This window comes from Gymnoscopelus braueri, assembly GCF_963280865.1.
Source record: "Gymnoscopelus braueri genome assembly, chromosome: 3".
Lineage (NCBI taxonomy): Eukaryota > Metazoa > Chordata > Actinopteri > Myctophiformes > Myctophidae > Gymnoscopelus > Gymnoscopelus braueri.
The window spans coordinates 26,602,761-26,627,593 of NC_137612.1; the positions used below are offsets into that span (position 1 = coordinate 26,602,761).

Consider the following 24,833-nt stretch of genomic DNA (forward strand, 5'->3'; position numbering starts at 1 on the left):
TCAAAAGTCTCCCGGATTTTGGCGTTAGCTCCCCGACACTTGCAAGAGGTTATGAATCTGTAAATCTTCCCTATAACCTTGTGTGGCCAGCCCTCTAATTGGTGTTCAGAGCTCAGATATGGTCTTCTAGAGCCTGTCTACTGTATCCAACAACTTACACACATTAACACATGCACACACTCAAGACTGTTTCAGTATCCATGCACTGACAGTGTTTTTGTGCCAAATAATCCAACATAACTGGATTCAAAGCTCCTTACACCATTGGCGTACAGAGGCATAAGGTGATCAGAAAGGTAGAAGTGCCTTGCAAAATATAAAAAGGACATGTTCTAATGTATGGCTATCCGGCCGGCAGCCGGTCTTTGTGGAACAACACCCTGAAAAGCCAGTTGACATCTTAGTCTTCGTTTCTGTTATAGATACATCCTCAAACCGGTGTGGTGGCAGAGGTGGGATTAAACGGTATTTATGCCCGTTTCTTTCTTTCACTCTTAAGTGGAAGCCACCCGACATCAAGGAACATTGTACAGATACTGAAACAGGTTGAGGTTGCAGCATGTCTGCAAAAACCAAATCTTCACTTGTGCGAGTGGAGCGTCTATGCGCGGCCGGTGAGAATGGCTGCATTCCTTAACATGAAGCGGGAAAAAATCTGTGTCCGTGCACTTATGCTTGCACGGCTGGTGGGTTCTTAGCGTGAGTCACTGGCGCACCTTGCTATTGTATGTTAGTGTGTTGTACATGTGTGAAAATACAACTCAAATACCAGCCTGTGTGTATGCCGAAATAAGTGACCTCTCGAGTCAGAGTATATTATACTGTAGGTACTTATAAAAAGTAAAAGTACTCGTTATCTATAGTCATATTTATAGTCATGTGCTATAGTCATCTCTATAGTCATCTCTATAGTCATGTACTATTTAGTCATCTCTATAGTCATCTCTATAGTCATGTACTATAGTCATCTCTATAGTCATCTCAATAGTCATGTACTATAGTCATCTCTATAGTCATCTCAATAGTCATGTACTATAGTCATCTCTATAGTCATCTCAATAGTCATGTACTATAGTCATCTCTATAGTCATCTCTATAGTCATGTACTATAGTCATCTCTATAGTCATCTCAATAGTCATGTACTATAGTCATCTCAATAGTCATCTCTATAGTCATGTACTATAGTCATCTCTATAGTCATCTCTATAGTCATGTACTATAGTCATCTCTATAGTCATGTACTATAGTCATCTCTATAGTCATCTCAATAGTCATGTACTATAGTCATCTCAATAGTCATCTCTATAGTCATGTACTATAGGCATCTCTATAGTCATCTCTATAGTCATGTACTATAATCATCTCTATAGTCATCTCAATAGTCATCTCTATAGTCATGTACTCATGTAGCACTGCAAACCCGTAGTGTCCTTCCCTCAACAAAACAAGGTGAGGTTATGATTCATTGAGCGGCTCACAGTCACAGGAGGAGACAGACATCCAAACACAGTGGGATAAAACTAAATAGAAACATATTTTTATGCTATAAATGTGCATTAAATCCCAATAAAACTCAAAATCATCTCTTGATTTTTGGATCATTATATCGAACAAGGCTAGTGCATGCCTAACAGTTGATCTGGTCGAAAGCAGAGCATGGTAAAAAGTGTCTGCCTTCTCTCGCACGCACGCACGCACGCACGCACGCACGCACGCACGCACGCACGCACGCACGCACGCACGCACGCACGCACGCACGCACGCACGCACGCACGCACGCACGCACGCACGCACGCACGCACGCGCAGTGTGTGTGTGCACGCGCGCACACACACACACAGAGTTTGGCGGAGAGCCAAACCTTGGAGTCTGGTGGGGAAGTCATCTGTGTGTTATCTGAATCCAGGCTGACAAGAAGACAAACAGCCACGGGGCTGACCCCTCCCCCCACCACCAACTCCATGGTTTAAACCATAACTCTATTTGTAGGTAAACAGTGTGAGGAGGCATCATTTTGCCTCCTCGCATTCATATTGCCTCGTCACATTCAGTGTGTTTACTAAATGTTTACTGAGTGCGGGGACTGAATTAATCATGGAGCCGGGCATTGGATGAAGCATGGTCTACGGCCCAGTGAGGATTAGCCAAAAAGACATCAAGTGAGAAAAGCATGCGAATGAGTGACGTCCAGAAAGAACATTTCCTTGAGGGGATCACTAAACATTATCTTATCTTTTAAATCGTTAGTTAGTCACTCATATTTGATACAGTCTGTTTCTGGCGAAAATTTTATTAATTCGGAGGCGGTAACATTAGTGATTTCTCACCATCAGTTGATGCTTCATATCCATTATGAGTCAAACCGCCGGGCTCATTTGGAACACAGTTCTTATATGCTGTTTTATATTCATGGGAATTGGGAATTCAGAATGGGGGGGGGGGGACCGTGACCCAGGTAGGATGTGTAAATTACGTCAGACTTCAGTGCTCTATGGACATGTCTCAGTAGCTAAACAAATGGTCCTTTTCCAGAAGGTGGCATAGACATGTCCTGTTCCAGGTCAGTTTCTCATTAGCCTGAGGCTACGAGCTCAATCCATGGTCTTGAAGGGCGGACCCAAACACAGCCGCCTGGATTTGTGCGTGGCTTCCTATTGCTTCACCAATCTATGTCCCCGCCTCCCCTCCCCTCCCCCCCTCGGCCTGTGCACGGAGCACGCTGACGTCACCAAATTTAGAGCGACGCCCCTCTGCACTCTGATTGGTTAGGAGATAACAAGGTCCAAGACCATCGTTCTTGCATCGCTCCCCCAGGCTTTTTTTCTTTTGTAACAAAAAAAAAAGCCTGGGTTTCCGAGGCTAGTTTCTCATAGCTTCATTTGACTTTCAGATTTGAAACACCTTCAAATGAAGCTATGAGAAACCAAAGATGCTTAATTTAGGACGAAAGCCCAACCGTCACTTCGCCACTAGAGGCGAAATGGTACACAAATGGTCTCCTATAAGTGGGCGCCATCTGACGGCAGATCTTGCTGCCGTCCTATATTTACTGGTGCTAGATATTGCGAGAGTGTGTTGCTGGGACAGAGGAAGGTCGATAACAAAGCAGATTTTCTCCTGATTTGTCTCTCTGTAAAAGGTATTTTTAGTATCAGTGACTTGTCCAATATGTAGTTCAGTGAACAACGGGCTAAAGAATCGTTCAGAAGCTGTGTTCACGTTCCCTCTCCCATTGGAATGAATTGACTCCAACCTGCTTCTATTCTCTTAAAGAGGCGGCCACCTACATCACACAGAAACGAGAATTATAAGTCAGTTGGGAAGTCTCTTTTTTTTTTTGGTCTTGGGAGAAACGTCCCGGAACAGGAAATCATGTAAATAACGGAACATGTAAATAACATATTTCTGTTCAGCGATGCACTAGTCCTTTCAATTAATTCCTAAAATAGGATGTTAAAACAAAGCAAAGCAGCTAATAGTCTAACACAACGTCAACAATGTAATCACATAATATTGTACATTCTGTTTGGAAATAGAGCAGCTGTCCAATTGCATGCCGTAATAGCGTGACCCTGCATAGCGTGTAGGATCAAAAGCTAAGATCAGCCGGTACTTTATTAAACAATGTATCATAGTGATTTAAATGTGTCTGGTAGTGATTTCATTACTGTAAATCACACTTACAGGGATCCATTTCCTAAATTAATCTGCTAATCCCGTATGTGGATGTGGGCATTTTAATCCACCTGTGCACATTCTGCTGTAAATGAGATTACATTGTTGGTACATTGTTGTATGTCAGGGACAGTCAAAGAGGTTTTTATGAGGGTCAATGATCTCCCTGTTGGAATTTACTCTTATTAGTCAATCTGTCTGCAGTTGGACCCAGTATATTGTTTTTACGGCGTGGCTGCTCTGAGGTGAGCGGTCTAGAAGAGGATCTGTCTGTCTGTCTGTCTGTCTGTCTGTCTGTCTGTCTGTCTGTCTGTCTGTCTGTCAGTCAGTCAGTGTGTCCAGAGCTAATCTTGCAAACTGCTGAATAAGTGCCATATAATGTACACAAATTGTGTTGGCCGCGTAAGTTGGCTCATCCAATGAGGCCACAATATGTAGACACAAAATTTAGCTAAATGTGTCTTGGCCCACCCTAGACCCGAGCAGATGTACAATAAATAACATCCTTTACAAGCCTGTACACCAACATACTGTACATGCTGAACCATACATAATTCTACAACAGTTTGCAAATGCTCACAAACTCACATATTAACAGTCTACATGCATGACTGTAAATGTATACAGTATACATCCTCATACATGTATACTGTACAGTATGTGTATGAGTAACCATAACAACAGTACGCAAAATGTACACATGAAGAAACATTGAACCTTGGATCCACCCCAAAATAAATCAAGATATTTGATTATTTTGTGCAAACATAAATAGTTGCCTGGAGGAGATTTTGCCTGGAGGAGAAGTTAATAGAGCTGTCTGGGGCAAATCTCAACCCGCTAAGTGAAATAGTTGTCCAAGACGGCTGTGCAGGCCTGACAGGGGCCCATTAGACCAAAACCTAAATCTAATTAACCCATTAAGCTTACACAAAGCCCTGTGCCTAGGGCAGCATAAAAATAGAGGAAGAACACGACAAGGATGATAATGACAAAAAAAAAGGGAAATAAAGTACATTTGTACTTTGCTTTCCTTAATGTTTAAGAATTCAAACTAACTAGATGGATGTATCACATTATGAGATCAGGTCGATCACAGTCCCCTTTTTTACTGCTGGCTCAGACTATAAGAGAAATGTGCCGACACAGCAAGTGCTGACATTTTTAACATTGAGCTAAAAGAGCCTGCCTGCTTGCTCAGGGTATGAATGTAATCTCGACCATCAGGTCAACATTCGTGATCAGATCCTGTGTCTAAGGTGAGACATGACCTTTAACACGATCTAAATGTCTCAATAGAAGAGCAGGGAGTCAAAATACAACCACCCCAATTGTATAAGTTATATTGTATTAACATACTCTACCATGCAGATTGGTCAAAATGAATTTGTATTCAGTTACATTTTAAACCATTTAAAAACACATTTAAGCCACTTTAAACCATTCAGCTGAAACAATAAATCAGTCAACTTCTGTATTCTTCTGTTCTTCATGTTTTAAAATTCAGGCAAATTAGACACTAAGCCATGTCATAATTATGATTCTAGACAAGCAGCATGCATAAAGGAAACCATTCTAGAAGAATAGTAGGCTCAATCACAAAATATCTTTCATCTGTCAGCATTTCTGGCTCATTAAAAGTAAAAAAAGAGAAATAAAAGTTCAAACATACATTCTCTCTTTCCTCATCACAGACATGGAGCAGCCTGACAAGGGCATGTGGACCAGATCATGTATGCCAGTGAGGCACATTAGGATAATTGATCCATACATAACGAGCCAGACAACCCCTAGAGGGAAGTGGGGAGTTCTCATCTCCTACAGGAGCACAGCGGAAACCACAAGTTCAAAGAAAGGTTAACAATCTTCAAAAGATGACGATGTTCGTCTTCTAAGCCACGATCTCTAATTGCCACAGACAAATCTGTACTTGGGACAAATTGGATTAGGTTGGACAGTCATGTTTGAACATATATTTGTGGAGTTAGCTCTCCTTGCGCATGCGCGCGCGCACACACACACACACACACACACACACACACACACACACACACACACACACACACACACACACACACACACACACACACACACACACACACACACACACACACACACACACACACACACACACACACACACACACACACACATGCTCATGCACATCCATCCACCCACACAACCGCCCACACACAGAAATATAAGGACAGAGGGGGAGACGCAATAAAAGTGAGGAGTAATAGCAACAACCACATCTGGCTTACCAGGGGCTATTGAGGTGAATAATTTAGCACTGTGAAGCAGCAGAGATATGGCTGTGAATACAGAGGCAGAACACGGCTGACCAAATCATACAGTAGCTATAACACTAACCTACAATACTGTCTATTCTCTTTCTTCTTACACTGACATTGACAAGCACAGTACAAAGAAGCCGAGCTTAATTGTGTGTGTGGGCTCAAAGTCGGATGTAACCTAAAGCGACCTCCTTGAGAAGAATGAGGTTGTTTCTCATTGACTCTTGGGGGGAGATAAAGAGGTTGGACATGTAACCTGAAATTATGTCTACTAAAATGTTCCTTTGTTTCTCCATGTTGTAGTGGCACACTGGCACTGGTGATACAGGATTATACTGCAGCATTGGGGCCTGTAAAACTGCTGTCTGCAGAGGCAAACAAATTAGAAATACAGCACCGTAGACTGTTGCCCCAAACGGCATGCTGTAGATCAGGGGTGGCAAACTCATTTTGATGTCCGGGCAAGATTGGTCAAATGGTGACTTGATGTGGGCAGGAACCAGTTGCGGACGCACATGCGCGCTCACACGCATTCAGTTATACAGCATTGTTTTTCAATCTGTTGTCTTGTCTTATTATTATTATTATTATTATTACCCTTATTATAAACCATTTTAAGTAGAATAATTCAATTTGAAATTAAACAATACCTGGTAATGTGTGTGGGTGGTTAAATAATTACATTTATAGAACAGTGGTGTAAAGTAACTAATTACATTTACTCAAGTACTGTACCTAAAGATTTGAGTTTTACTTTACTTTAGTATTTCCAATTTCCAGAACTTTTACTCCACTACATCTCAGTCACTGCTATAACTACAGTATATCACTTTAAAAAATGTTTTATGAAGATTAGCTACTTTAATTATTTACATTAAAATCAAACAATGCAATTTGTAATGAGCCCATCCATTTGAAATAGAACAATTAAATTCATTCAAGTTCTCTCTTCTCCTCAGCTTTCAGGTGAATGGTAAATAGCTGTTTACCTGTGGCTCTTTTTATGCGGTATTTGACGACGTAGAAGAGGACACCTTATGTTAATTTACATGGCCATGGCTTGCCTATTGTTCTTTACAGAACAAGTGGGGAGGGGGGAGCGTTCTCACACACACACACACACACACACACACATATATATATATATATATATATATATATATATATATATATATATATATATATATATATATATATAATATAGACATATAATATAGACATAAAAAAGTTAGAGAACCACATATTATAGCAACATAAGTGTTTCAGAAAACTGTTAGGATTTAGGAGACATCTGTAAAGATTTCCATGATTTTTCAAAAATAGCAGATCTACAAGCTCATAGTGCGAGCTCCTCCTTTCTCAGGGCAAGCTCCTGTGTGTGTGTGTGTGTGTGTGTGTGTGTGTGTGTGTGTGTGTGTGTGTGTGTGTGTGTGTGTGTGTGTGTGAGACAGACAGACAGACAGACAGACAGACAGACAGACAGACAGACAGACAGACAGACAGACAGAGAGAGAGATCAGAGAGATCAGAGAGATCACTAGCCATTACTACTCGACTTGAATAGACTGTTAACGAGCCAATCAGCTAGAACAGTCCACAGCTGGCTGTGGAATGTTGGCTGACTACCGGGCCATCAGAGGTACTTGCTGCAGCCAGTGGGGGAGGGGGGAGAGCTGCTTGGACACTCAGCAAGGCAACGTGCAAACTCCGACTCTGTCTGTTAGAGGTAGTATCAATTCACTATTTTGAAAAGTATTTCGCGGGCCGCACTGGACCTTTCCGCGGGCCGCAAAATGCCCGCGGGCCGCGAGTTTGACACCCCTGCTAGATGCTGTATTCTGAGGCATGTTGGGGCGCATTATGGAGCAAAAATGCGAAAGACCTCGAGAGATCCATTATACGGCTGTACCACATGCACGTATCTGCACCAATAGCGTAGGCATTTCCCCACAGTGCACTGCACATTACCACATTTACAGTCCACATCAGCATCTTTCCCTGGAGATGATTGGAACTCCTCTGATTCAATACATTGTCCTTGCTTGGATAGCATACATTCACTACATGTTCACAGTTTGTCCACATAATGTTATGAATAATGCTTATAAAAAACAGTAGCTCTCTAGAATGACAGCTTTGGCAGAACTGTAGCTCAACTTATTGGAAAAACAAGGAAGTAGTAGTGGTAGGGGTGTAGTTCAGTACGTTTGGTTAATAATTAAACATAGTTTTGTTATCTGCCAAGTTTCTCAGCAAACATGTCAGTAGCCTACACATGTGTTGCGGTGGAATAATCTAACACCAGTGAGAGCACAGCAGCTTAAGTTGAGGGAGACAACATTAAAATTCTGCCTGTGTATGCCTAATTCATAATTAATAGGTGATAACATAGAATATGTCTGTTTACTTCTTAAGTCTGACCTTTAAAGCAGAAGTGTTCACTGCTTAATTATAAGATGACATTGAGGTCCAAATGTTGACATATTTGACCTTTTTGGTTTATGATAAGAGATGTTAAAGCTGTCAAATTTAATGGAGAAAAATATTGTGACTTGGCTGAAGTAGAAGAGGTCATTAAAATATGTGCATTTCCCTTTATAGTCTGTAGTGCAAAAAACTGAGCCAAGTGGCCTAATAGGTCTTATTTGTACAGTATATAGTAACATTAAACTTACATCATGAATATTCATATTTTCAATGTTTTTACTTATTTGGGATCTCTGAGCTAACCTGACTCCGCCAGATGGGGCGGTATTGAGTTCACAAGTTCACAATACAGCCTCAATCTGGAATCGCTCAGAGATTGGAGTTTAAACCGACCCGTGCCCACCCAGTCGAATCAATCAGCGGCAGCTACGGGCGGGATCTTGGCAAGACCGGGTGTGATGCCATCGAGAAGCACCTGTTGCATTGTAGTTCTTTCACTATTCATCATGGCTGAATAGTATACAAAAGAACTGCAGCTACTATACGTCATGAAGACACGTCACTATGATTGGTTGGAGTTAGCACGCCCAGACGGTGATAGACAGACAGTTCCATCCAATCACCTGCCAAGTAGCTTGAAAAAATGTCCGTCCGTGTGTGTGTCCGTCCGTGTGTGTGTGTGTGTGTGTGTGTGTGTGTGTCATTCTGTCTGTGTACAGCTAATCTCTGGCACCTTTGGCTTGATCCCAGTGAAACTGTGCACACACACTACCTGGATGCCACAGCAGAACCCCCACATTTTTCACATGGCCCTTTTATAGCGCCACCAGGAGGCCGATTTGTGCAAAAAAAAATGTTTACAGTACTTCTACAGATTTTGTCCAAAACTCCCGCAAATCGGTACACAATATCTCTAGAGATTTTTTTACATTTCATCCTGATTGGCTAAAAATGGCTACCAAAGTTTGCAGGACTGCTCCATTCTGAACAAAATGTCTCAAATCATGAACACAGCATGCAATTTCCGTGAAACTTTGCACACACATTCCCACCTTCCGAGAAAGAAATCTTTTCTAATCAGCCTCATGGTGGCGTTATAACAGGCCGATTAGTGTTTTTACCTACTGTATAACTGCACCGATCTGTGTAAAACTGTGTATGCACACTCCCTATAAGTCAAGGAAAAACCTTTGCCCTGTCTTTTTCACATCTGCCTTTTATAGCGCCACCAGGAGGCCGACTTATGTAAAACAATTATTTTTATATTACTCCTTCCCATTTTATCCAAATTTCACGCAAATCGGTACACATGATCTCTATAGTCATGTGGTCATGTTTGATTTTTCATATTCCATCCTGATTGGCTAAGATTCACATCTAAAGTTTGCAGTAGTGGCTTGTTTTGAACAAAATGCCGCAAATCATGAACGCAGCGTCCGATTGCGGTCAAACTTTGCACGCACATTCACACTATGTTGAGGAACAAATGCCACCCTTTTAACATTGGCCTGTTATAGCGCCACCAGCAGGTCTGATTTTGCAAAACACATTTTTGGAGCACAATGTCTCAAATCATGAATGCAGTGTCCGATTGCCGTGCAAGGCCTAAGAAAAAATGGCACCCTTTTCAGATTGGCCTATTATAGTGCCACCAGGAGGCCACAATAACCTACCTGACCTGGCGGAGACCTGTGCTCCGAGGAGCACTTTTTCTAGTTTTGTTTTGTTTTAGTTTTTTTGTCGGTTGATTATTTAAAAAGAATGTGTGATTTAACAAGCTGCAATCTGTTTTGATTTGCCACCCGGCATATGTCACATCATAATTATCATAATACAATAAAATTGCTGTGATTCCCAAGCAGTTGAGCCAGTTGCCTTGAGTTGCCTCACAAATACATTTTTAAATACTAAACCTCAAAGAACAGAACTGCTTCACAATGTCAATGTTGTTAGATGACACAAATCTAGTCCTTTATTGTGCGAATCAGAGCAATGGTCACCGAGTTATGGCCATTTGAAGTGTCAAACACTCTTGTAACACTGCTGTACCGCCCATATGTGTGCAACTTAGGTTTTCTGTTGTTGACTATTCTCATGTCAGACCCTCGAACAGTGTTTGTGCCAAGTTTGGTGCGGAACGGAGCCTTGACAACGTGGCCCCTGGCAGCAGTAAGCTGGGTTGTACGACATGGCCCCTGGTGGAGCAACGGTGCGCATAGCAACCCCCACACACACACACACACACACACACACACACACACACACACACACACACACACACACACACACACACACACACACACACACACACACACACACACACACACACACACACACACACACACACACACACACACACACACACAGTCCACGGTGTGTGTGTGTGTGTGTGTGTGTGTGTGTGTGTGTGTGTGTGTGTGTGTGTGTGTGTGTGTATGGTGAGTCACTTTGCCTCCCACTCTCATACTCTATCCCCTTTCTTTCTCCTTCTGCAGTTATACCCCTCCTCTATTCCGAGTGCTATACTTGAACGACGTACATCAGAATTTAATACCCTTTACTGATAGGAGAGCAGGCTGACAGGAAATGGGGAGAGAGATGGGGAGTGACATGTGGCAAAGGCCACCGGGCTCGGGACTCGAACCCGCAACGTGCTCGTCAGGCTACAATGAGCCTAGGTGCCTGGACCGCTACGCCAGCCATCGAGGCCGGCCACCGACTATTTACCTGCATTAAGGGAACACTTTTCACAGTTTCCTTCTCTTACGGTAGCTCTCCGTCTTTCGAAATCTCGAGAGAAATCTTGACAGAAAATGCCCATCACTGTTTTGTGGGTCGTTACTGTTACTCACGTTAAGCTGCAGCGTGTCCATCCACTGTCCAATGGCTCGGTAACCCTGTCCGGTCAAATTGTTCCGCTGGTACTGGAACAAGTCATAGCGTCCTGGTGCATCACCATTACGGTTGAATGTCACGGAGGTGCCGGCACTTCCTGTGGAATGGAACAGGAACATTCAGATTGTTTATAACTCTGTCTGTTAGTTTGTCTGTCAATGAGTCAATCAATCGATCAGTTTGTGAACACATTCATCCATTAATGCATGAGTAATTGGATAGGGAGACAGATTCAGAAAACGCGTATATTCATAATATCCTTAAATGCATTGCCATCAGCAGTGTAGTGGCTTTAGGTCTTCACGTGTCGGCATGTCACTGGATGCGGGTTCATATATGTAGGTTATGTTATTAGCATCTGTGCATCTTTAGGTTCTGCCCTAAGAGTCGTTCATATGTCTATTATCATGTCAATGTAACTGTGCTAATTTGGCTTTGCTTGAACGATTGATAGAAGCAGGGATGACGTCATCCCCCCAAAAAACGAGACATATTCAACTGCCGATTACAACAGAATGGACGATCGCGGTAAACATGTTTTTGTTCCGGTGGATAGACGAGACCTTCCCCACCCCCCAGACAGCCTTTGTTTACATCCGTGTCCACAACGTGGCTTCCGTGGCTCTCAGTGGATCGTCAAAATAAGGTAAAAAAAACGCTGGCAGAGGTGGATGAATTAATTAATTAATACCTGGCAGAGAATCTGTTAATGTCATATCCTGTCTTTCGGGTGTGGCATGGCAAACCACAGACCCGACAACCCTGTATTTTGACATTCGCTGGGTTCGACTTGCTGTGATAGCCTACTTGTCACAATTCCACAGCATCTCTGCTCTGTGTGTGCCTCCAAAACGATGTGATTCTTCCCCATTATGTCTCTGAGCTCTCTTCCTTTTGTTATTCCTCTGTTCTCTTTCATTCTGTGATACTAGAAAGGCCCCTCGAACACACTTTGTTTATTTGTTTTGGCTGGCCCTCCCTCTTTGTTCAGGGCCGGGAGGCTCTTTCAAGTCCGTATCGAATTTAGAAGGAGAGAGGAGGAAAGAGGGGTGGGAGAGAGACAAAGGAAACAACTGGAGTAATAGAAAGAGAAATTCAGAGAGAGAGAGAAACAGAGAGAGGTGAAAAGCAAAAAGGCGAAAGGTAGAGAGACTTGGTTTGCTTAATGCCAAATGGGGAGGGGAAGAGAGAGAGAGAGAGAGAGAGAGAGAGAGAGAGAGAGAGAGAGAGAGAGAGAGAGAGAGAGAGAGAAAAGCATGCAGAGATATCCTAGGGTTAGTAAAGGCTATTTTCTTAATAGGGAGCCTGTCTACTTGTTATTGCTCCATGTCCCTCCAGTCTGTTTTTCTCCCTTTGGTTAACTCCGTTATCCCACAAACCATGACAACCAGCATCATGACCTGCAGTGATGCACAACGGATTATCAACTTCTTTTCCTTTCTTTTTCTCAATCCTATTTATTTATTTATTTAGTGTGAATCTTTTCTTTTTTTCTATTGCAATCAACACTCAAAGAAATCAAATTTTCATGGCTGTTTGTTTGAATGTATTAATATATGTATTGCTGTGTGTATGTGTGTGTGTGTGTGTGTGTGTGTGTGTGTGTGTGTGTGTGTGTGTGTGTGTGTGTGTGTGTGTGTGTGTGTGTGTGTGTGTGTGTGTGTGTGTGTGTGTGTGTGTGTGTGTGTGTGTGACACACATGAATGTATTAGCCTGAGGGTTCATGCCTACATTCATGCATATATGGCTTGCTTATTCGCTTGGGTATACTAAGTGCATTAACTCAACACTTTCATCCCACTAGCCATGCAAGGATCGTGTCAAATGACCAGCACGCATTTCACTTGAGTGAATTCTGCTTCCCCATGGGCAACAAGACACAAAGAGGTTACCCCGCCTGCCCTTTTTACAGAGCGATTAGGCTACATGGCAATGCATTACGATGAGCTTGTTATTGAGAACTACATTCACATGAATCTTACAAGAGCTGGGATGATCTGAAGTGGTAATTAGACCACAAGGCTGGAGTCCATCACCAGCACACATTTTCCAATTGTTTTCCAACATGCCTGCCAAGCTTCGGGAGTGAATGTGCCATTTTAATTGTAAGTGCGTGAACCCTGCTGAACTTCAACACATGGGGCTTAGCTGGATAATCTAATGGCAAGCATGCAACAATTGCCAGCTAGCATGTGCACTTGACTATTCAAAAGCCTCTGGCATGCATTCTTTATTCTATACTGAGGATTTAGCTGGGTGAGCTACTAGTAGTGTATCGTACACATCTTGCTTCCTACTGTAGGTGTTTGTTAGCAAGCATTATGGAGCAGTGCAACTTGATTATAAATGCCTCTGCCTTTGAATGTGTTAAGTAATGGTAGTGTAGTGTAAACACACAAGACTGCCAAGTATCATGATTATTAGTAGCACACTTCACACAATGAAATTCTGCCGTTTGACACTACAATCTGACAGGTAGTAGTTACACTTTAATATCAGGACGGCATATGTATACACATTATCACCCATCTACAGAAATCTAACAGTGAAATCAGAATCAGAATAAACTTGATTGTTACAGATGTAAAGAAGTGAGTGAAATTTGTTTTAGTGCAAGCTCTATCGTTTTTGTTGTTTTCAGGAAGAGAAAAGAAGAGGGGGGGACAGGGAGAGCCAGGAGAAACATAAATCAAAAGAGAAAAAAAATCCAAGTTATGTATACTATATAAACATAGCATAATCCAGCTGGTACAGTATGCACATGAGGTTAGACATAAGGTGCATAAGGTTAGACACAACGGTGGTAGCACTTCGGTAGGTTCACATACTGTAGCTGCAGCAGGTATGTACAAGAACTTAGACATTAACCCTCGTAGGGTCTTCGTGTTTTAGTCACACCCAGGGCCTTCGGGTCACTTTGACCCGAAGGCCCTGTGTGAAAATTTTCATTTTCATGAAAATGAAAATTTTCATTTTCATATCACATGTTTAGTACAGTAAATAAGGCAAATAGAAGAAGTTTCATAGAGAACAAAAAATGTTTACATACTTTTAATTCATGTTGAAAATGTTAAACCGGGTCAAAAGGACCTGAGGACCCTACGAGGGTTAAGGTACAAACATTACCATAGCTCTGCCCTCTCTTTCTCTTACTCTAGAGAATACAGATTTGTGAAGACATCTTTTTTATTTGCAGTTTTATGAGAAAGGTTTTATGAGATTTTTTTCCAACCAACTTGGCCCACAAAAATTCTTACATTTTAGATTATTCAGACTATAAACTGTGCAGTAGCCAATGAGGATGATGAATCAGGCTACCAGACCATCAGTCCAGCATATGTACTCACCACATCTCACTAATGATCTCTGACATAATTAAATGCAGCCCATCATCCTATTGTGCGTACCTCCATGCATATGTGCGTGCGTGCGTTTGTATAAAGTTTCTAGATCAAATCATTCAGAAGAATGAATATCAAGTGCATGCAATGTCAAGGTATATTTAACTAAAATGAAAGGGGGAAAAACAATGATGGTGTATGGTTATGGTAATACATGCTGTGCTCTCTCATAGAACATAAAAGCCATAATCCACGGTCTACTGAACTGTGAAAAAATGAAGCATTAAAACATACTGACAAAAAGAAAGAAGGAAAATCATTTTATTTTATTTTCAGATCAAAAGGCTCATGAGATTGCATCATCAAGCTCACCTGCTTTATGGTCAATAAAATAAATCCCCCCGAGAATCTATTTAGAAAGGAAACTGAAATTTCATTTCTTGAGTAGTATCCCATCATACTGTAGCAAACAAGGACTAAAAAGACATAATTTTCAAATAATATTTCAAGTAATATTTTTGGGAAGAGGTGTTACTTTTTCTAAAATGGTAGATCTTAAGTAGGTCTTAATTTGATCCATGTCAGACAGCGTGGAAATTACTATGCGCGGAGATACTATGCGTGGAGATTTTAGGCGTTTTATGTCCCCTCTGAGGGGGTACAGATAGAGTCCAAGAACCTTTTGAAAAAGTGCCCTTGATGTTGTAAGAAACTTCAAGCGTTTTTGCTTCTTTCCTTCTTCTTGGCCTTCAAAGCAATCAAGGGCATAGCACCCCCTTATCTCCAGGACAGGATCCACTACACCCCTTCCCACACACTTCTTAGTAAAACTGACCTGAGTGTACTTGGGTGGCTTTTTTCCGTCTACACCAAACCTCTTCACCAAAAATATACGATCTACAACGCGTTGTGAGCTTGTAGATCTGCTATTTTTGACAAACGCTCGGCAACACCCCCTGCTGACAGGTTCCGTCCAAGCCCATAGGATTACATGCAGTGACAAAGATCGCCCTTCCACCCATGCAGTTTTCCTACACCGAACACGGGCCAATTGTGTTCATATAGACACTCATCCAAACCGGATGCACCGTGGTGGAAATTTTTTGTCAAATCATATATCATAGATCTGACAATTGACTGTTGTCTTGTAATTCAGGGCATATCATTGTCTCCGCCAGGCCGAAAGGCATGGCGAGAGAGTATGATTTGCACCCTGTCCGTCCGTCCGTCTGTGGACAGCTATTCTCCGCCACTGTTGGCTTGATCGCAGCGAAACTGTGCACACACACTCCCTGGATCACAATTCAGAACCTCTGCCCCAAATCTTTCACATAGGCCTGTTACAGAGCCACCAGGAGGCCGCTTTTTGCAAAACCCATTTTTTGACAGTACTCGCAACAGATTCTGTCCAAACATCACACAAATCGGTACACATTGTCTCTATAGTCATTACACAAGCCGGGTCTTTCAGATTTTTCACATTCCATCCTGATTGGTTAAGAATGGCTTCCAAAGTTTGCAGGACTGCTCCGTTTTGAACAAAACGCCTAAAATCATGAACATAACGTGCAATTTCCGTGAAATTTTGCACGTACATTCCCACTAGACAGAGGAAGAAATGCCACTTGAAATTTTTCAAATCAGCGTCATGGTGGCGCTGTAACAGGCCAATTCTTGTTTTTACCTATAACTGCACCGATCTGTGTAAAACTGTGCACACCCTAGAGGCCAAGGAAAAACCATTGCCCTGCATTTTTCACATCTGCCTTTTATAGCGCCACCAGGAGGCCGACTTTCACATTACAGCCTGATTGGCGAATTCCAAACATTGCTGGCCCACACTAACCTACCTGACCTGGCGGAGACCTGTGCTCCGAGGAGCACTTTTTCGAGTTAGTATTAAAATGATCCCAACCCAATAATCCATGCATGCCGTAATACATTATAATTGCCCTCTATGACTAAGGTTTTAAATTAAAAACAATAAATACTGTATTTATTTTAGAAATAGTTCATCCTTTACTCAAGGGACTGGGGTACAACGGCCGTCGCAAGTTGAAGATGTAATTTGTCCATGAGTTGTACTCCAGCCCTAATAAAAACGTATTTAAAATATTATTTTGATACTCATATCAACAATGGGAAGTATTAAGTAGTTTTTTAGTTAGCACATACATTCTATAGAGCTGGACCACACATGGACAAGCACATGCATTCGATACAGAACTCAGAACTCATAGGTCTGCGGACAAACAAGAATACAAGAATTAAATAGACACAGGGATTAACAGGACACAGGTGGAGATAACTAATAATCACAGGGAGGTGAGACAAGGCAGGTAAACAGTGTCTAGGCAGACAGGAAACAATAGGAACGATACTACAGAATAAGACACAGAACACCAACAGAACTAGAAGACCAAAACCAAACAGAACAGGAATACAAGAGTAAAAGTCAAAAAACTCAAAAACTAAACAACACAGTCAAAGTCCAAGGGCTGAGGAGCGGACCGTGACAAGAGACAAATTACACCATGAACTTGTGACGGCCGTTGCCCCCCTTGAGTAAAATATGAACTATTTCTAAAATAAATTAGGCATATAAGGCATATGAATGAATTAGCCAGGGATCCTTTAAAAAAATGAAAGAAAAAAAAACATTTGCATAAAGATTAACAAATTGCTATCACTTTTGCAAGACATGGTGATCCTAATTGTTCGTTACAGTCATGCCAGCCTGGCCATTCTGTCCATAATTGTCATCCTGCCTGGCCCTGGATTCTATTATACACACTGGTCTCACTAATAATTATCTCATAATAGGCACCTCTCATATTTCCATCATCATTGTATGACCATGTAGCTTTCAAGTGGCTTTCATAGCAACTGTAACACAGCGATTGAGCCAGGAGTAACAAATGAGAAACGAGAAATGGACTCGCAATTGGAAATCCAACTTCAGTAGCATACTTTAAAAAGCCATACAAGTCTCGCATGGTGACACGCTGTCTGGTGTCTAACTGGTGTTGCTCTGTAGAGCTTCTCTCTAGGCTCAATTAGTCATTCCTCCCATGACCAGACAACTGCTTTTAGATCAATATAAGGGTTAATAGCTACCCCAGGCAACACAGAGCAACGTCTTGAAATGAAATGGCTTTCGTTTCTGAATCGATATTTGGCTTGTGTTTGTTAAAATGGGGATGCTGGATGGGAAGAAGTCTTCAGACTGCTGCAGAATGCAGAGTTCTAAGAATTGCTTGCTATAAGTATGTCCAAAAGTTTTTACATTTGTATTGTCATGAATAAAAAGTGTATTTAAGTATGATTTCCTTCTTCAATAATAACCATGTGAACTACACAGTGCTGTATGAAGCGTACAGTATTATTGCCTCATGAAATAACCCTCAATCATTTAACCTGTAAACGTCCTATGGTAAGAGCTAAGTGAAATGTACTAGTTTCCTCAGTTTTATCAGGTGAAATTAATCAAAATCTCCACATTTGTCTTTAAAATTCTTTATTTTTTATTCCCTTACTTTTGTCCTGTAATAGAGGCAGTGGCCACCGGGTTCATACAGTACAGCTGTGTGTCTTTCTTACTAATTAACAATGTACAGCATATTCATTCAAGTGGGTAACAATTTCACTGACACTTCCATTATGAATAAAGACATTGCAGGGTTTGCTAATTACTTGATAAGATTCACTCTCCAGGGCGGAACAGATTGCTCAGGCTTTGCTTCAAATGTTAAAATTATAACATTTTACAAAGCACAATATATAAATTGCAAAGGTGAAAGCCACTGTGAATAAATTATAATGTCTATTGCTCTCTGTTTCAGAAGCACTTCAGCAGTTGTGAATATTTGGTGTGAATGATTGGGATTGCGGTGCTGAACTAATTCCATTATGCTCAACTATAAGCATCCCCCTCCACTGAACATCCGTAGGAGAACAAAGTCTGTCTCTCGCACGGGACTGCAGGTGTACAATACCTGTCTGCCTCTGTAACTGATAGAACATGCAACATGCTGTAGTTTAATCATGTATACATTGCTCAATCCAGGACTGCACAATGTATACAAATGTATATGTATACATGATTATGCCTTATTACACATTCTATAAATCCAGACGCTAAGCCTTTTTGCATGATAGTAGATCGAAGAAGAAGAAAACGTGCGTGAAAGAAAGCTATTAACCCGCGTCCATCAAGGCAACCAAACTTTCCTCTGGGAGATACTGCTGGTCCATTCAGACCACACATCAGCTCAGCTGTTGCAACCTCTGAAAAACAACCCTGTGGACTCCAGATGTATAAATGTAAGACTTCCACCTAAGGAATCTTAAAGGTGACTCTCCACCAAACAGACTAGTTCAGACTACTTCAGACTACTTCAGACTGCAACAGACTGGTATTCGGTTGGCAAAAGTTGGCATAGTCTGTCAGCCGACGTGCCCATTGATGTGCTAATGCATTATAACTTTCAGCCTAGCCTGCCAGCGTTGCCAGGTCTGCTTATTATAAGCGACTTTGGGCTTGTTTCCCTGCAAAGTCGCTTGTAAATAGGGATGTTCCCAGCGTTTTTTCTTCACTGACGTGCAGTGGTGTAAAGTAACTAGTACATTTACTCAAGTACTGTACTTAAGTACAATTTTGAGGTACTTTTACTTTACTGGAGTATTTCCAATTGTCTACACTTTTACTCCACAACAATTATTTGAAATGTTTAGTTACTAGTTACTTTGCAGATATAAATCATTATAAAACATACATTAACCACTTTAGCCCTATTTTATACTTATAGGCTATTTGAAAATAGCAGATCTACAAGCTCACAACGTGTTGCAATACGACACGTTCTGAGCTTGTAGATCTGCTATTTTCGAACATTTTAGAACTTTTACTTTTGGTACTTTAAGTACATTTTGATACCAATACTGTAGTATTTTTACTCAAGTAAATGTTGAATTCCGGACTTTTACTTGTAACTGTATTCGAATAATCAAAAATAAATACATTAATTAATTTATTGAAATTAACACCCAGAAAATAGCCAAAACTGAGCACATTTCGATCTATAAGGCCAAATCTCTTTTGAAAAAGAGAAAAAAATATATATATTAAGAGTATATGAAAGCCAATTAAAATGTTTATACTATTGGAATCTTACACACCTGCTCCCAATAAATTACATCACCACAGCGCAAAAGTAGGTCAAATCAATCAATCTCTCTCTCTGGGAGCGACAACGAGTAACAGTGAATGTAGGTTTTCATAGACATGGCCGCTTGTTTCTCTCACAGAATCTGTCAACACCGAGCGCTGTTGTTGTCACACTTCTTCTCTGCTACATGGCTACTCCTAGTCGGGCCAAGACTGAACATGTTCGGTCGGCCCGGAGTCGGCCGATTAGGTTACGGCAGAGTCGGCGGACCCCTTGGCGTCGGTCACGCGTCGGTCACGGCCCCCCCTAACCGACTGAACGACGCTTCCCGATGCCGCGTCAGGCCAAAATCGGTGCGGTGGAAAGCTGCCTGTAGATACATTAATGCTCTTAATCCCTTACATTCTATATGGTTCTCTAGTCTGGGCCGATACAGCTGCTGGTTCTCCTGCTGTCATTGTACCATGTGTATCAGAATGCACTGAACTTATAGTACTTACCTATGCATTTCAGCATAGCTAAATTAATGTAATTTATCTTACATTAACATAGCTTGTAATTGAAGGTAAATTACAGGTTCTGAGTAGGTTCTCTATCATTGGGGTTGCAATGGCAGATGGCTGTAGGTATTGGATGTTGGTGGTTTGGCAGGTGTGCTGTCCAGGATAGTGTATTCCTGGTATGAATGGCTTCCTGGAGGGTGCAAATAAATCACATCTACAGCGCTCACCAATACTACTTACATCCTATATACTTTGTTGACAAGTGTACCCGAGGGCTCTGTACTTGGTCCGCTCCTTTTTTTCCCTTCTTTTTTCTTTCCCGAAAATGTAAGCTTTTAAATCAGCTATTGTCACCAAATATTCGCTCCAAAATAGGGTCGCTAGGTTTCAAGTGGTTTAAGTGTTGTGGAGTAGTTTTGTAATACTGAACCTGAAATCTGTTCTAGGGGCGTAATGCTGTGCTCTTGTGCTCTACCTCTCTGACGAAACACTGCTTTGCAAGGAAGCTTTGTCTGTGCGCACGTGACATACTGTACAAGACCAATTTTCCATCTCTAAACTCACAACAATGGTAAACGTGTCCTTCTATGATTGATTAGGTCCTTTATGTTTGTTTGTTTGTTTGTTTTCATTCAACAATGTATAAAGTGATATAAATAACCGTTTCTGCAGTTTCACACAAGAATCATCCATCAGCCATCTGATGCAGTAATTTCAGACAATCCATTCTTTCCTCAATCTTCAAATACCTGTGTAATGCCGACATTGACAACACGTACCGTGTAAATAACACTCCCTGAGTACACACTGTGTGACATTCTAAAGGGTGTGTAGCGCGAGAGGAGACAAACAGATGCTGTTATCAAAGCTTACACAATGGCCATTTACTGCACAAACAGCCAAGCGGAACAAAGGCAAAGCCTAAGATTAAAGATTCCCCAGGTGCCTCATTCCCCGTCCATTGCCAAAAAAAAAAACATCAAGTGGTGACAATGGTAATGTCCATGGAGATGTTTACTACAAATGTGCTTGATTGAAAGTTTAATTTAGCAGATTTAACAACCATCTGTAGCACAAATGAAGAAGCTGATGAGCACATTTCTCCAGCAGTGATGCACTCTTTTCTCGAGGGGATGGCCTTAGCCAAGAGGTTGGAGAAACTGCCTTGTTGCCAGGAAGTAGATAGTGAGTCCAGGACTGGCTCATAAATGAAGGCAGGGGGAGTGAATCAATGGCCATCATTACGCCCTAGAACAGCCGCACACCAGCCTTTAATAAGCGAGCAAGTCCCAGTTGCTCCAAGATGGCTTCTCAGAGGCCAAAAGTACAGTGAGTGTGAATCATTTAAGTAAAAATATAATAAAAGAAAGATGTATCTTACACAGTGAAAATATTTCCTGAAGAGATGATAGTTAAACATGTGAATGATCCAAGCTCCACGGAAGAAGAGTACACCCAGAAATCACGTGATCACAACAAGAAAAATCTAAGCACCTTTCATGTTAAAGGATTTATAAAAGTATTTTTTTCTCGGCTTTCTGTTGTTTTTCTACTGTTTAAAAAAAAAACAAGCCACATTCAAATGGCCATAGCTCTTGAATGGAGGATTGCGACCAGACAATTACGACACCCCCGAGCGTGTAATGAGCCGATCTCCGTGAGGACTGGAGGTCACAGAGAATATTCCATGATTTTTCAAAGGTACAGTAAAATCGCTGTTTTCGCTGGCAAGGGGGGTAGACGGATGAATTAATGAATTAATTCCGTGGCAGTGAATGAGTTAATATATACAATACGAAATTGGAACTAAAGCTGTATTGGTAACATGACGGTTGTCCACATTATCAACCACAGTTCCAGGAAGGGTGAGAGTAAAGAGAACCACCTTGTCTGTGACACCTAAACTATGAAAGCAATGTTTGATTTGTCTAACGCACATACAGTAGGCTACACATACAGTACACATACAGTACACATACAGTACACACAACATACAGGCAGAGAAACACACCCACCCCCCCACCCCCACACACACACACAGAGTATGCATGTGCATGCACCCGGGAGAGAGACACAGTTTAGTTAAAGCCCATGCTTGATTAACATCAGCATACTACTACTACTACTACTAATAATAATAATATTGACCTACTTGGTGCCGCAAGGGAAATTCTGTTTCAGTTCTACCCAGCTGATTGCTGCCCACAGAACAGTTAGGGGTTACGTGTCCTGCTCAAGGACAGTTAGACCGGTCATATTCCACACATTGCTGACCAGCCCTGGAATCTAAACTGGGACAACATGGGGACTCTGGCTCCCCAGACGGGCTCTCTAACTATTCAGCTATGTCCGCCCCACTAAACGTGACAACACACCGAGCGGACCTATGTGTGTGTGCGACACTGGACACAGGGAAAGAGACACATTTTGACGTTACTGCGTCAGAGAGTGTAAGGATTATTATTGGGGCGTGCCTCCTGGTGGACATTTGCACACCACTGAGCGCACCTTTCTAGTTATACTTTTGTACATTATCCCAACAAACTGTGGGTAGGAGGATAGGACCCCTAGTGTAGGGTAGGTGTGCATTGCTTAGAGACACTGAAGCCACTCACCGTTGAAGCTGACATTGCGGATATATTTAAGAAGTTTCTTCCCTCCAGCCAGGTCCATGTCAGGACAGATGCCAGAGTACTCCGGACACAGGTCTCTCTGCATGTTGTGGAGGGCGTGGGCCATGGCATACACTGCATCGATCACAAACTGCACCTTACCCTCCTGCTCATACTTGGAATCAATTCCAATCCTCTCCTGGCCTGAGAGAGAGAGAGAAACACACACACACACACAAACACAGAGAGACAGACGTGCGCACACGCACACACACACACACACACACACACACACACACACACACACACACACACACACACACACACACACACACAGAGGGAGGGAGGAAAAGAGAACAATTGAGTCAATTGACCTTGGCTACTGGCGACATATTCAATAGTCACAATGGTAGTTTTTGTTCATGGAACTATTGCTCTTTAACCACTTGAGCCCTATTGTATACTTCATCAAACGAAGAGGTCGCATAACGAAAATACGAAATAGATTATCTACAAATTCACGTGTCACAGCATTGGGAGCTTAGAGCAGCAGCATGAGATAAATGTAAATCCCGATAAACAAAGAGGAAACTGGTGTCCAGTCGCTTTTTGGTATGATTTCCACTTCATGTGTATCAACTCATAATCGTCACCATACATATTAGATTACTTTCTAATTGCTGTGCAATAGGAAATGACAGCGCCATCATTTAAAAGAGCTACCCAATTATTGCAATACCGCCCTGCTTTCTTTCCTTGGAGAGCTGATGATGATTTACGGCTCTCCCAGAGCCAGAGGGAAGCACACACAGTGAGATGAATTAACATGTCTTTGTCAGTGTCCTGTGGTCTAGCTGTGCTTCTCAACAAATGGGTCGGGTCGGGACCCAAGCATGGACCGCAATATGTCTTGACAGGGCTGAACACTAAAGCAATAAGTCCCAAGAGGTTTACAATAATATTAGAATAGCCAGGCTTTGATTTGTAAAAAATGGAGAGGCAGCCAATCATAATCAAGGCCCGGAACTTGCCTTTTCATAAAAATAAATAACACACACACACATATATATATATATATATATATATATATATATATATATATATATATATATATATATATATATATATATATCCTGACTTACATTAGACCAAAGCATAGAGGAGGTGGAGGGGATTCAATCTTAGGCCAGCAGGGTTATGTGTGTCCAGATAAAAGGAATATGATGACACTACCACTGTACACCACGGAACAACTGAAACATCACTGTGCTTTTCACAGTGGTGACAATACTATCTAATGGTGTAATGACATTGACTCATAATCAGATTTGTGGCTCAGCAAAAGCGTGATGGAATGGAGTGCATATCACACTGCCAGGCTTATCGAGACACTTTAATAACCATGTTATCGCTCCCTTCTCATCTAATACACTGCATGTATCATTGCTTGTTCACCTTGGGAATTCACTCAGAATTCAAAGAGAGGTCAGCTTAGTTTCAGACTCACTACAGAGCATAGGCTACAGGAGCTCAGATTCCAAATGAGAAAGAAGATAAAGCATTATGTGATAATGTAGTAAGTAACCCACTCTTAAGGACATTTGATTTGTGATCTGTGTATCGAATAAAATGGAGTAGGACAAAATCATGGTTCACAAAACAGACACAAGTTAAGACACTGATGTGAGCCATGGTTTACTATGGGAGCATCCTCTATGCAGTCTTTATGTTCATCAATCACTGTATCGGCATAACATCCGCCACATCCGCATAAATGAGATCAAATGCAACATTTACCACAGAAGGCTTATTTTGATGTTGGGAAACAAAGTTTGCAAGACAAACATGCAAATTATAAACAATAAACAAACAAAAAAATCTATTTCCCGCCAAAAGCTATGAATAAAATAAATG

The 24,833-nt window shown here is 41.6% G+C and overlaps 1 protein-coding gene across 1 annotated transcript in view; it reads right to left on the minus strand.

The window, feature by feature from the left end:
* Positions 1 to 24,833, minus strand: part of grm7 (glutamate metabotropic receptor 7) — a gene marked incomplete at both ends in the record, with an annotated part of 213,655 nt that overhangs the window by 91,149 nt on the left and 97,673 nt on the right. The window contains 2 exons of the mRNA XM_080423728.1: positions 11,253 to 11,392; positions 22,923 to 23,118. Of these exons, the coding sequence (XP_080279854.1) occupies positions 11,253 to 11,392; positions 22,923 to 23,118 (336 nt within the window). The remainder of the gene's footprint in view (positions 1 to 11,252; positions 11,393 to 22,922; positions 23,119 to 24,833) is intronic.